The sequence below is a fragment of the Haplochromis burtoni genome, unplaced genomic scaffold (genome assembly GCF_018398535.1).
Source record: "Haplochromis burtoni strain Fernald_Lab_line unplaced genomic scaffold, NCSU_Asbu1 Contig_296, whole genome shotgun sequence".
NCBI lineage: Eukaryota > Metazoa > Chordata > Actinopteri > Cichliformes > Cichlidae > Haplochromis > Haplochromis burtoni.
Window position 1 is genome coordinate 214,654 of NW_024582657.1, and position 13,671 is coordinate 228,324.

Here is a 13,671-nt window from a genome sequence, read left to right on the forward strand (position 1 = left end):
AAGTTTTCCTGCTTGCTTTGTTGCCTAGCAACCACAGTTTAAATGTATGCACAGCAGAGTTCAGCAACAGCAGCGTAGCTGAGGTGAGTGAGCGAACTTGGAAAACAGAGTGTGTGTACACAGCTGCAGGAGCAGTTAAGGGGCTGATGTGAGCTACAGTATGTAGCATAAATAGTGAGCAGACTTGTGAAGGATATAGCACATGATGAGGAAACGAGGTAATTAAGACTAGGTTCTTTGACTTGGAGCTACTTCAGCAAACTGGAATGTTTGAAAGAAGATTTGATGACTTGAAGGGCATGTTTTGACATGTGGCACCATTTTTCCCTAACGGAAGTTGATGATTACTTGGACAACAGGGGCACCATCATCTTGTGAAATTCCTGTTTCCCAGCAATGAGAAACAACGGTTAATATCTAACTTGGTGTCAGCCGTTTTTACTTTATTTAGGTATTGTATTGTTGTATAGTTATTTTTTATAGCTGACTGGGAAATATCAATGCTGACAGGTCAACTTGTCCTGTTTAGGTTCTGATTCCACTCTTTGCGAGAAGGAAACAGAAAAGTCACAAAAAGTAACAACTGTTTAAAGTCTTTTAGCTGTTCACTGCTAAATGTCAGCTTATTTCCAGACAGATCCATATCAGGTGATACTGATGTTTGAACAGACATGCTGAATCTGCCCCATTTCTTCAGGCACTACAATAAAAGCTGCTTTTTAAGAAACTAAACCAGTTTGCTTATCTCTAATTACAAGAAAGTGTGTGACTGGCTTGAGAAAATAGATACTTAATAACAGTGTGACTAAACATTTTATTCAGTATTATACTCCTGCCTAAATGTGCTTAATCTAAATAAGGAAAGTGATCAACTGCTCCTGAAATCTCCTCTCTTCCTCTGTGGACTAGTAACAGGGCAATAAAGTCCAGGCGCCAAGCAGCCCAGTTGCTAAGTAACGTTATAAAACAAGAAGAACCTCAACTATCCCCGTTCAGATCAGGAAGGCAAGGAAAATTTTGATATAGAAGAATGGTCTTTCCTTGTCATTTAATCACAAAAACTTTTACATACCAACCAAATTGTACTGATCATTGTAAATGTACTTTGAAGGTGTTGCATCTCAATAAAACGTGTTTTGTTTTGTGCACAGAAGTGAGAGACTGTGAGATGAGCAACCAGTTCACAGAAGCTTAAGGAATGCTCTTCACTTGATTAACAACAATCCAAAGGGAAAAAATATGGTAAGTGCCTGCCTTCATCCATTTTGATAATAAGTGGTACAAGTCCAAGCTCTAAAGCTATCCTTACAAATAACCTACTGTTGTCTAAATTTAGAACTTAAAAGAGAAATCTTATATAGCCACACAGGTCAGAAACAAGTGATGATCATGAAGCAAGACAACAACAACAACAACAACAACAACAACAACAACAACAAACTTGGACTAACACTAACACAGAAAACACTATTTTAGTTAAAGTTGTTATACTTAAAACATTTCAATAAAAGTCAGACAACTAGAATTATATGTTAGCATTAGCATGGTATGCATACGTTATTTATGTTTTGACATTATACACCCTTAAAATTATAAACTGTAAACTGTTTGACGAATACCTTTATTTATACAGGTGGCCCCATTGAGACTCAATGTCTCATTTACAAGTGAGACCTATGATCAATATGATGTACTGCCATGCTTTTTTTGTTGTTAAATTGTAAGTACTGTAAGGATTAGTTGCTTCTTGTTGTCCGTCCTTTCATTTGGCTTGGCAATTAAAGGCATATTGCACCTAAAACAAACTGCGGATGAAAGTCTTAAAAGTACAGTACAGACAGCAACTCAAAGATGAAATAAGGATGCACGTGGGAAATGAGTTCAAATGATCAAGAGCCTCTTAAAGTGTGTCCGTTTCGAACGCCAATAACTCCTGACCAAATATTTTGTAAAACTGCACTAAATCAATCATTGCATTTGGCTCAGTACGTGTTATCTAATTGCAGGCAATAATTTCATGCAATAGTTTTCTATAGGAGTTATAATGGGAACAAGCACCAGTGGATAACCTCCCTCATCCTGAGGATGATGAATGAGGCGAGAGAGGGCCTTGGGGTGTAACACAGACACAAACAGACACACACCTTGCTCTTTTAGACAGGGAGGGGAGAAGAGCGAAGCCCTCATTACACTCCCAACACTCACCAACTATCATTTATCAAAGTCCTGATTTGATTCTTTGCACACACATTCTTTGCACACACACACACACACACACACACACACACACACGTCTGTCAACACACCTGCATGGCAATATGTCACACGCACACACTTTTCTTGCCTGAGAAGAGCCAAGCAACGCAATCCACTGAATGGTGAGGGAGCATCAGCCCTCATTTGTTTTTGCTGTATTACCCAGTGTCGCCTCTCTCCTATTGTTCCCCAGCATTAGCCTTAATTAGAGAGTCATGCTCTTAAATACCCCCATGGGCAACACTGGGTGAGCACGCACTAGTGCAGTCACAACACTGCGATACATGCACACTCATGGAGACACACACGCTGTTCGAGCTCTCATTCCTCAGAGAGCATGCTTTCCCCACCGCCCGAGGCCTACATAAGCCCGTGTATTTGAATAAATCACATCAGCCTCACACAACGCACACACACGCTCACATCTTTACGCATAAACTCACAACCCTTTTGTTTGCTAGAGTACTGTGTGGTGGTGTAGATTAGATAAATTATTGTAAATTGGTCTCTTGGTGAAATAATCTCAAAAGGGAGGCCAAGTTGAAATTTTAAACTGACTTGTTCAGTAATTCTCTGTGCATTGCAGTACCATGCCCAAGAGAAAGGAAGCAAAAGGGACAAAGGTGACCCTCAAAACTGCAAAGAAGGCTATACGCACGACCCCAGATGGACGGCGTAGACTCGTTCTTAGCAACATGGGAATAACCATATTCCCAAAGTGCCTCTTCAAGCTAACCTTTGTGGACGAGTTGGACTTGAGCCGCAACCTCATAGAGAAACTCCCAGAAAACTTTGGGGACTTGTCATCACTCGTTTGGCTGGATCTACACAGTAACAAGCTAGTGTCTGTGCCCGAGTCCATCGGCAACCCCAGGGGACTTACACACCTAAACCTCTCCAACAACTGCTTAACCTTTTCAGGTTTACCCTCCACCCTGGGCTCCCTGACTAATCTGAAGAGTCTCAATCTAGGAATGAACCAGCTTGATGACCTGCCTCTCACTTTGGTGGCCTTGGAAAATCTTCAAGAATTGGGCCTGTTTGATAATCTCTTTAAAAAGTTACCACAATTTCTGCAAGGCCTACGCAACCTCACCAAGGTGAATGTGAAACGAAATCCTCTATCATACCATCAAAGGAAAGATGAGACATTACTGAAGGGAAAGTCAGAGCATAAGGAGGATGTCTATCTGGTCCATGAGAGCAGCTTGTGTAGGACCTGCCTTAAAAGGTGTAAAGCAGAGAGGGAAAAGCTTATTAAAGGAGGTGCGGAAGGGAGAAGGGGAAGGGAAGCAGAAGGAGTAGATAGTTGCATGTCTGAAAAGAAAAAGAAAAGCGCATTTCCTGGCCTGGTGGCACCAAACTCAGTGGCTACAGTCAATCAGGATTTGTGGAGACTACGAGAAAAGCTTGAATGTGTGCAAGTCAAATGACCAGCAGGTCTCCTGATGTCAACTTATCAAAAAACAAAACAGCAGGAAAGGATGGAATGATAGGTCAGTCACACAGCATTTAATGGGCGTGTGCATTATATCAAGCTGTGACTATTTTTTGTAAGCTTAATGTTTCTACTGATGATTAAAAAGAAATTTGTTGAAATATTGCCTATGGGTGGTTCTAAGAAACTCATGACACTTACTTGGCATTAGCAATGACCTCAGCAACTCCTCTGCCCTTTAAGGCTGGCACTACTCTGCTCAACCTGTAGGGAGAAAAAGACCAAAGACAAAGATCAGAATGCTGAAAATAAATCTTTCTTATTATCCAGTATATATAAATATGTTACCTTTTATAAGCAGAGACATGGTCTTTATTCAGGAATACCAGGAAGGCTGAGTGACCGTTTTTCATGAAGATCTCAATAGCATCATCCTTACAGTTACAGAGAGAGGGACAGTAGCCTTTTTAAAGTGCATATTTTCCCCCACTTTAAACAGAAATTCTATCAGATTCGCTTTTCCACAAAGATAAGAGCAAATAAAATGTGTGTAAGAAGAGGAAGTTTAAGATCAAATGTGATTGATATCTGTAGGTGTATGGGTGTCTGACCTCTAAAAGGAAACGCATGAAGCGTGCCTCCTTGATATCTTCATACAGCCAGCATTTGCAACTGGCTGCTGGCAGGTCTTTATTTAGCATGGTAGAAATAAAGGAATCCCTCACACTGGCAGAAAGAGACACACAGGATGATGAATGACCGACAAGTGAAGATCCATGGTGTGCAGAACTGTAAACATGCACAGTTATACCTGCTGGGGTGGTGCTTCCTGCAACAAACATCTCCAGCAGGGCTGAGGGTGAATCCCTCACACAAGAGCAGGCTCTCCTGCCCAAACAGCAGCAAACCCTCTGTGATTCTGAGGCCGCTCACCATCACAACACATAGCTTAGAGATTACCTACAGCAAGAGAGAAAGAGTTCTTGCATTAATGTTCATACTGCTGTTATTGTGTAAAGTACTTTACAATGTATGTATTGTGATTGTAAGCCCAACAAGGGACAATTGTTGAAAATTAGCAACAGCTATAAACTTATGTGCGTTACATCAGTGTCATGTTTTGTACTTGGACTATGTTAAATTGCACTGTCCCATTTAAATAAATAAAAATGAAATAAAAATGAAATTAACTCGTTCTTTTGAACTTTCATGCCAGTAAAATCCTTTCAAACTGAATTTCACTGAGCATAGAGTAGGAGATATACATTAAACCCCATGTGAGGAGCACAATCCACATCAGCGCCCATCTCGCTCAATCTCTAAGGACATGACATGGCAGCAACACAGGCACTTCAGGCCTTATTTGATTGATCATTTTAATCACATATTTTAATCATTATTAAAAAGACACAGTTGAACACTTCATTATCTGAACTGATTGATGGGGTTTAGCAGGCCCGGCCCCCTTTTTTCCAGCAGTGTGTGTTCCATCCAGTGCCAAAGTGAACCCACATGCTGCTTTCAGTACTGGTTGTAGCTAATGCTAACTGCATTGTGATAATGCGTGGATAATTCTATTGTCTCCCCTCATTTCACCACGAGTGCATGCACCTGGCTGTCTCCATGTGTTGGCCCCTCTGCAGGCCCTCTGAGACATAGCGCCCAAAAACCATATGGGGCCCTTACACACCCGCAGGCTCCTCACAATTTATACTAATCAAATCAGACTCCTTACCCCCAGACACACACACACACACACACACACACACACACACACACACACACACACACACACACACGGAGGAGAAGGCCCTGCCTGGCCATTATTAGGAGAATTAATCACTGCCACACACACAATAGAAAACCTGATAAGTGATCAGAACCTCTTGTCTGAATGCACACGCAGGGATACGCTATGAATAATATCACTTAAGTGTTTAAGAAGAGTCAAGGTGAGTGAGTCTTAGCGACATGGTAGAGAAATCTTGCACTGAGTTATATCATGTTCAGATTGTGAAGCAGTTTCCAACAGTGAAAGCAAACTGGCACCCTGCCTACTGTCTCCAACAATGACTATATTTCAGAAAAAAAAAAGAAGTTAAATTTATTGTTATCAAAGATTAAATACATAACAATAAACTTGTTTCCTTATCTCCTTACTGTGCGCTGGACAGATACGCATTATCAGTCTGAGAGCGATTTAGCTGATGATGGGAAGAAGGAGAGAAAAGGAGGACTTTTATTGACTAAGAGCCCTAATGTCAGACCATTGATTTCTCCCCACACACATTATTGTCATAATCACACTATTGGCGCTGGCAAGCTAATTATGAGTGGGTCTCCCTTTGTGTGTTACTGCATGTGTGTGTGTTAAGTCTGTGCATGTGTGTGCATTTTTCAGAGCTAATGACTGTGTTCATTTGACAGGAAGCTCAGCAGGACTCATGCACTCAACCACTGCAAGACAACAGGACACACTTGCACACATCACACACTTACTAAGCGGATGTAAGACAGCTTGCATCACCTCCTACTGTTTTTATTAATACTTCTGTCAGAAACATTAAAAGCCGCGGCTGGTTGCCGGAGCGATGAGAGTCCCTGTCAACATGTGCACTGGTTTCTAACTCACTGTAAGAATGAGAAGAGCTGTGCTGGGCCTCAACATTAAAACATTATACTAATGAGGAAAGATGAAATTCTGATAGCAGCACTGGGCAATTGGAATCCCTTAGTCTACATCAGATAATTATGATTGTGAATATTAGTAGGGTGGGAAGCAGTTGTGCTTCTTTTTAGGACCATGTTTGCAGCCCAGCATACCAACACACACTCCAACCCAAAGTACCTCCTCTCCTGGGAGCAGCTCCTGCAGGATGACACGTATGTCCGGGCAGTCTTGCGTGAGGGAGCAGGGCACAGGAGCTAAAGGGTCGGGTAGATCCTCTGTGATAACAGGTGTGTCTTTCAGTGCAGGGAAAAAAGTCAGTCGATCACATAAATGTCCTCCATCCTCTTCCTCGTCTTTAACCTCAGCAGCAACTTCACACAAGAGCTTAGGCTCTGTTAGAATGAAAATACATTTCCCCACTGAGCATAATGAGTAAATACAAAAAAATAAATTAAACAAACAATCAGGTATCATCTTTACCCGCGTCACTTTCTGATCTGTTTTTGCCAACTTCGGACATGTCGGGCCTTATACCCAGCATTCCTAGCGCCTGTTGTAAAAACATATGACATTGTAACAGGTTAGCCTGTGCACTATCTGAACATCAAATGTGTTTCACACAAAAGTGTTATACCCGTTTGGACTGTCTCAGAGTCTTTCTGCGAATACGTGATCTCGTTCGATTGCGTCCTTCAGCAGCGTCTTGCACCCAATCTTGGCTCAACAGCACTCCTGGGCCAGGTCCGAAAACGGCTCTTTCCCTCAGCAGCTCGGCCTCCAGTTTCAGCCACGTGAAGCTCAAATGCTCCCACTCAGAGGCACGTACCTGCGAAACGAAGCAGAATAGTGGGGGGTGAAGAGCCACAGAGGTAAACAGCATTAGACCCGCTTTTAAATTTGTAATAAAATACACTGCAGCGTATTCATGTTAAAAATTTCCATCAAACCTGTAAGTGGTTTGCCCTCATTTTTTCCAACACTTTGTAGCCTCTCTGTCGATGCGATTCCATGTTGGACAAAAACTCCTGCAAAGCAACAAGAGTAACCTGATGGGTGCAAATGAAAAGAGGGGCAGCACAATCACTCTTCCCCCAGCTCATATCGTACAAACACACACAGTACACATCATGTTCACATAAATTGTATATGCATAATAGCATTGTTGTTTCTTCATGCAATTACAATGCATTCATACAATTACATCTGCTCTAAATTGCATTCACTGGGCAAAATAAGCTAGTGGCTACAGTCTTACAATAACCCTGTCTGGAAATGTAATCATTTGTTGGTATTATCTAATTAACATAAACATTAATATTGCTGAGCCACACCACCGTAAAGGGCAAGGTAAGTGTGTGTCTATGCTTTTATATTGTGCGAGTCAGAGTTTATGCGTCGATTAAAAGAGGATAGAAATGAAAAATGAGGGAAAAAAATAAAACAAAGCCGTGTTGACACTGCAGGATGCTCATGTTCAGCAGACACACTGGGATCATATTCTGACTGTTAACTGCTTCATTAAGCCCATCATCACAGCAGTGCTCGCTGAGAGACTAGTGAAACAACATGTGTCCATCCTCACAGCTGACCCAGGAAAGCCGTTTAATTGACTGAATGAAAATGCGGTAAGTCTTTATATCGAGTCTTATTTACAGATACTAATTCTATTTTGTGAACTATAAACCCACGAACAGAATAATTGATTTCAAGTAGAATAAAAGGAAAAACAACTAGTTCTGCATTACAAGAGATGCAGGAAAAAGGAAAAAGAATTCGGGGGGGTGGGGGGGGGGGGGGAGAATAAAAGTGAAACCCAAAAATGTTCCAAACTTTGACAAGCTCGCCAGAGAATGAAAAGTGTTTCTCTAAATGACTGACTGCCTATTCAAATGAGAAGTTGTAGGGAAAAAGAAATAAAGGGGTAATCTGAGGGGAGATTATAGAAATATTACAGACAGAAAAGAGTGTAATAATGAAGTTTGCAAGCTAGAGCCATGTTGTGACAGATAAACAGCAAGTCGGCGTCATCATCTCCTAATTTCATTCCTTCATTTTGACAAACATAAGTAATATATAGCATTAATTACCCCATTTAGCAGATAGGAACCTCATTGGCTTTTTAAATGCTGCATTAAATACATAACTCATCTCTTCCCTCTGCAATTAACATCAGAACATCACACTCATTTCCATTTTAATGACTTCCCAACAATACGCCACCTTTGATGATAAGGCAACATAATGTCAACTTCATTCTGGGCTGGCAGTGAATGTGTAATGAACTTAACGTGATCATTAGTGCTGTTAATTATCTTTCTAATATGAGGACACAGATATGATTATGGAAACTGCATTCGGTGATGAAATAAATCTCTGGAAGGATTGCACTGAAGCTTGACTGAGGACACAGTCTGCCTATCAGTCTCTATATTCTCATTCATTACCTACAGTGGGCTTTAAAACTCTTTTTTTGTTCAATAAATGTACATTTCTGAGCCCAAGAAACTATGCTCAGTGCTCTATGCAACCATGGATCCTGTGTCTGAAAAGAGACTCCCCATAAGCTCGTCACATGCCAAACAAAGGTCATAAGTTGATGATCCAGAAATTAATTAATGACTCACTTGTTTCTTCATGAGGAAGGATGGGGGAAAAAAAAAAAAAAAAAAAGGAGCTGACTGGCTGACCGTAGCTGATGATTCCATTTTTTTTCCTGAGCACTCAGTGCATGCTGCAACCTATTTTGAGCAAAGTGGTGCAACTCACTGCAGAGAGGGAAAAAAAAAAAAATTCTCCTCCCTCTTCTTTCCTGCATCTCAGATGGAAAAACAATTCATCACCCTCTCTGATAGCCTGTCAAAGACTGATATGATAAAGAATAACATCAAATGAATAATGTTTTCATCAGATTGGTACCACTATAATTGCCAACCCGATTTCTGTGGGCAAGAGACGTGCGCAGGAACACACACACTTTAAGGGTGTGAGACAGACACACAGACGCGGTAATTTCATGCCTGTGTGCCTGAGTAATATGTCCCTGCTCCCTGCTCCAGATGGCTCGACGTCTTAAGCGTTGTGGGGGAACTAATGATGTGGGCCACGTGTTTTTCGGGGGGAAAAAACAACAATAAACGCGTCTTTAACCTTCAGCTGCAAACAGTGTGTTGTAGTGAGTGTTCCCATGGATTGGCCTAACAGATATCAATTACAATGCCCACTCAGGGGCAATCAGCTGTGATAATCCAAATCTATTTAAAGAAATAATCAAACACCCCCACAGGGCTGGATGGCCCACAGCACAAGGATAGTGGTGACTTTGGGATGAGCGTTTGGCACAGAGCTCTAGGATGCAGAGACACATGGGAAAGGTAACAACCCCACAATCCTCACAGGGGGCAACAGTCACAGAGCTTGGGCCTGCTCTGTGCAGAAGAACCAAATACTGAGACAACGTAAGTGCACAATTACCTCTACAGTTACTGACTCTGGAACTGATTTTCCCAAAGCTGAGCGAAGAGCACTGCTGATGTCAAACTTCTTCTGAGAGCTGCTGGCCACTTTCTTATTCTGATACTCTGAAAGAAAGTCAGGGTTTAGATGTCAGTATCATGGCACTAATGGTCAGGCATTACCTCCCATGGCAGGAACTAACCTGTGTGTAGAAGCCAGGCTTTGCGTGCCATCTCCTCCCAAAGAGGACTAATGTCAGTCATGCCGACAGGCTCTGTCTGCACTTTGTGGCTCGCTGAGATCTCTATCTTATAGGTTTCTTCAAGCATGCGTTGCCTCTCCAATATGACCTTTGACCAGCAGGCCTCCACTAAGGACACTAGCTGGCTCTCATCTGGAACACACAAGCACCAAATTGTTCTGAACCATCTAGTGACCTGGTGGACTTAAAATTGACAAAATGTCAGACTAAAGTGGTAAAAGTAAAGGAAAATTCATATACCTGTCAAACCATCTCCTCCATTGCTGAGGGATCTGAATTGCTTAGTTTTGGCAAGAGACAGGCTGGATGAACTTCTGCTCCGTTTTTGTGCCACACACCCAAAACCTTCAGGATAGCTACAAAAATGTGAGAGTGTGAATTACCAGTGAATCAGGTTTCACTGTGTGCGCACTTGTGTGTGTGGGTTTTGTTTTTCTGTTACCTGCCAGAACGTATCAGTAACAAACAGTGAAGAAGGCAAGTAACAAAGTTGGCATTTCCATTGTAAGTTGCCATTACAACATCCCAGCGTTCCATTAAGGTCTGCAATGCCTTGATGACCACTTCCTTTTCTTCTTGGGAATGTCGCGGTTGAGACAAGAAGTAAAGGAGGACTTTATTGGTGCATGAGTAGAGGTCAGACACAATCTTCTCTTTTTGACTTTGGCCTTTCTCTAGAGCCTAGAAGAATACAGCAGTGCATTTATCATCAGTTAAAATAAAACCGAAACAAAATGAGTCATTTGCGCACTGTGGGCAGATGTTTCACCATCATAATTTAAAGTTCCCACTGATTATAAAATTGTCTCTAAATTAACAATTTATAGAGCAGCTTTGCAAGTTTTGTTAATTTAATATGTACACATTTTAGAGGAAACATTCACATACCATTACATGCATGTTTGTGTATGTGCATTTGTCTCACCACCACAATCTGATCTGCGAGGAAGTTGAGCAAAATCTCACAGTCTGCCAAATAAGTTCCGATGTAAAGTTTCAATAGCAAAGTCTGACTGAAAAGCACCACATTCTCCATCAGTGTAACCATCCGTCCTTCAGGCCTCTCACTACTGGAGTCTGGGAAATTAAAAAAAAAAAAAGTAAACACACTTTTGTGTACAGAATTCAAGTATTCGTATAAAGCATGGATTGTAATTCTACCTTGTGAACTCAGATGAGTGTTGTTGTCTTCCTCATCGCTGAGCATGTAGATGATATTTATGACCAGCTCCAGCAACTCACTCTGAAAACTCTGGCTCTGTTCAAATGACGCACCATCAGGGGAAAACTGCAACATTTAAGTAGTTAAGTGGTTAGAAATTAATGAGACAACATGTTGATAGGTAAAAGTTTTCTCTTTTAATTTGATGTTTGTTGCCATCAGCATCTGCACTTGCAGTGTCTAGCTGAAAACGTGTAGAACTCTGCACTGCTTGCCCTCTTTGTGCTTTGCCCTCCTAGTGGTGAATAATTTAATTGAGAATAGCTTGACTATGCTTGTTTTAGTAACTGAGTATAGAGTGGCACCTTCTGGACAAATGAGAGTTTTACAGTATTAGTGTAAAATAAAGAGGCCTCTTCAATGGAAATATATTTTTGTTTGTGATAAGGACATGTTGTCTATGTTTGCTATATTTTATGCCCAAACATTACACAATAACTTGTACTCATGTAAATTCACCTCCAGTAGCAGAACAAAAGGATGAGCGTTGGTGTTGGCAGACACATTGAGAAGACTGTCCATAAGAAGAATACGGATGAAATCAAGGACTGGTTTCTGGGTTTGATGACTCTTGACTATATCCTCGCCTTCAATCACTATGTTGCACTTCCTGGCCCCCTGAAAGACATGAGAAAATGAGTGAATAAGATCAGAGAGAGGAGAACTGCTAAAGAATTTTGTGGAACTAGAACACCACACAGACCTCTGAAATATCCAGAGGGAAAACAACGCCAGCGAGCGCGTGCAGGAATGTGGGTGATGCCCACAGTGGGTCTCTTGGCCGGAGGTTATGAATGAGACAAAGAAACTGCATCACGCTTGCTGGAAGCTGTGACTCCCATGATGTATCAGTGACTGACTTGCACTTCGATGGCGAAAAGGGCTGTAAGAACAAAAGCAAAGTTATTAAACATGATCCATTTCTGGTGAAAAACTGAAGTGCTATGCTTATTTATATTACCTGAGTGACAACAACTTTGACCAATTCCACCATTATTAAACCAGCTTCAACACAGAGGGGCTGGGCAGGAGTCTCCACTTGGTTGTCAATAAGTGGCTGCAGGATATCATCCAAACAAACCTACAGTATATCATAAATTATGACCAAGACAGATTACTACATTTAAAAATAAATAAACAACAAATTACCCACATTTCCCTTTGCAGTGTGACTGGTCTTCTTCCCCTGGAGCAGAGCAGCCAGAGCTTCATACACGTGAGGTAGATGAGACTGTTTGATCAGCAACTCCCGCAGTACATCAAAACCAGAACACGTGGTACTGACGCACTCGTGAGACCAAGAATTGGCTTGAAGATTGTCTGGCAGCATGGCAAAAAATTACTGATATTAGTTGGTTTTAGGTGAAATACTTATATGTGTAAAATTAATAAGTAACCTTCTCTATAAAAACTGCTGTTTAGTGTGGTTGTATTAGTACTTAAAAGCAATCAAACTTCTAATTAAACAAGTAAATATAATGTTAAACTTTATGTACCCATGACAGCAAAGGGTTCTTCCATGCCCCCAATGAGTGTTCCTGGAAGAACTCCCTCTCTGAAGCTTCTCTGCTGGCTTGGACTTGACAGAAAGTGTGTGAGGAGAATGAGACCCAGTTTAAATGTGGAAGGATGAAGGTGTGGCTGAAGGAAGAACAGGAACCAATCACTGCCCAAGGCATCAAATACGACCTTCTGTTGACTAGCAGGGGAAAAAACATTTTTCAAGGTTAAGCAAGATGGATAATGGATAAATTCTTTATGCTCAGAATTTGGATAGCTAAAAGGTAACAGACTCACTCTTTGTTTAAAAAGTTGTCTGACTCAAGGATTTCGCAAAGCAAAAGCAGCATCTGGTTGCGGATCCAGATGAGGCTGGCTGGGCCGGTACTCTGAGCTGCAGCACAGGGGAGACAGGCCTGGCTCAGTACAAGTAACAACTTGAGTTAAACATGACACACTATGAGATACGGTTTTGTTTTTTTGTGCTGTACCTGGCACATCTTGTGAGACATCAGATATTTCACCGCTTTCAGGTGCATTACTGGAAGGAGGAAGAGTGTAGACCAGGAAAAGCCCAAGTCTAATCAAATAAAAGGAATCCAGAGAAAGTATGAGCCCTTACCAACCATAATGAGATAACATACTTTTTTAAAAATGTAACAAAAGGACAGTTGTTGTTGACAGTGCGTTCCCTGTCTATACCTGCTTATGTCAGTGGCGGTCAAGTAAACCTTAAGGAGAGATGTGATGACACGAGAAATAATCACAACCTTCTGAATGGTCACAGCAGGGTCACACAACTCAAATAGCAGCTTTGGTAACATGTCCACGCTGTGGATGACTGCTGCATTCCCGTTGTCACTGTTGAG

The 13,671-nt window shown here is 41.5% G+C and overlaps 2 protein-coding genes across 3 annotated transcripts in view; one reads left to right on the forward strand and one right to left on the reverse strand.

Moving 5' to 3' along the window:
• The window catches only part of wdfy4 (WDFY family member 4), a 38,925-nt gene that overhangs the window by 10,345 nt on the left and 14,909 nt on the right, over positions 1-13,671 (reverse strand). Inside the window, exons 28-49 of the mRNA XM_042228026.1 lie at positions 13,505-13,663; positions 13,294-13,382; positions 13,100-13,196; positions 12,799-13,001; positions 12,456-12,622; positions 12,264-12,383; positions 12,006-12,185; positions 11,762-11,920; positions 11,242-11,368; positions 11,006-11,157; positions 10,523-10,761; positions 10,321-10,436; positions 10,021-10,212; positions 9,837-9,943; positions 7,313-7,390; positions 7,000-7,191; positions 6,846-6,915; positions 6,543-6,757; positions 4,506-4,654; positions 4,306-4,420; positions 4,043-4,128; positions 3,896-3,958 (exon numbers count right to left, since the gene is read on the reverse strand). Coding sequence (XP_042083960.1) covers positions 3,896-3,958; positions 4,043-4,128; positions 4,306-4,420; positions 4,506-4,654; positions 6,543-6,757; positions 6,846-6,915; positions 7,000-7,191; positions 7,313-7,390; positions 9,837-9,943; positions 10,021-10,212; positions 10,321-10,436; positions 10,523-10,761; positions 11,006-11,157; positions 11,242-11,368; positions 11,762-11,920; positions 12,006-12,185; positions 12,264-12,383; positions 12,456-12,622; positions 12,799-13,001; positions 13,100-13,196; positions 13,294-13,382; positions 13,505-13,663 — 3,075 coding nt within the window. The remainder of the gene's footprint in view (positions 1-3,895; positions 3,959-4,042; positions 4,129-4,305; positions 4,421-4,505; positions 4,655-6,542; positions 6,758-6,845; positions 6,916-6,999; positions 7,192-7,312; positions 7,391-9,836; positions 9,944-10,020; positions 10,213-10,320; positions 10,437-10,522; positions 10,762-11,005; positions 11,158-11,241; positions 11,369-11,761; positions 11,921-12,005; positions 12,186-12,263; positions 12,384-12,455; positions 12,623-12,798; positions 13,002-13,099; positions 13,197-13,293; positions 13,383-13,504; positions 13,664-13,671) is intronic.
• Positions 41-4,047, forward strand: lrrc18a (leucine rich repeat containing 18a). 2 transcript variants are annotated; one of them, XM_005940675.2, is made up of 3 exons: positions 41-83; positions 1,152-1,242; positions 2,843-4,047. In XM_005940675.2, exon 3 carries the CDS (start codon positions 2,847-2,849, stop codon positions 3,687-3,689), a length of 843 nt encoding a protein of 280 aa, XP_005940737.1. In that variant the 5' UTR covers positions 41-83; positions 1,152-1,242; positions 2,843-2,846; the 3' UTR covers positions 3,690-4,047. The 2 variants fall into 2 exon arrangements, with proteins under 2 accessions (XP_005940737.1, XP_005940738.1); XM_005940676.2 differs by lacking the exon at positions 41-83 and adding an exon at positions 96-218.

Coding starts and splice junctions, on each gene's coding strand:
- lrrc18a (XM_005940675.2), top strand. CDS start 2,847: ATGCCCAAGAGAAAGGAAGCAAAAGGGACAAAGGTGACCCTCAAAACT.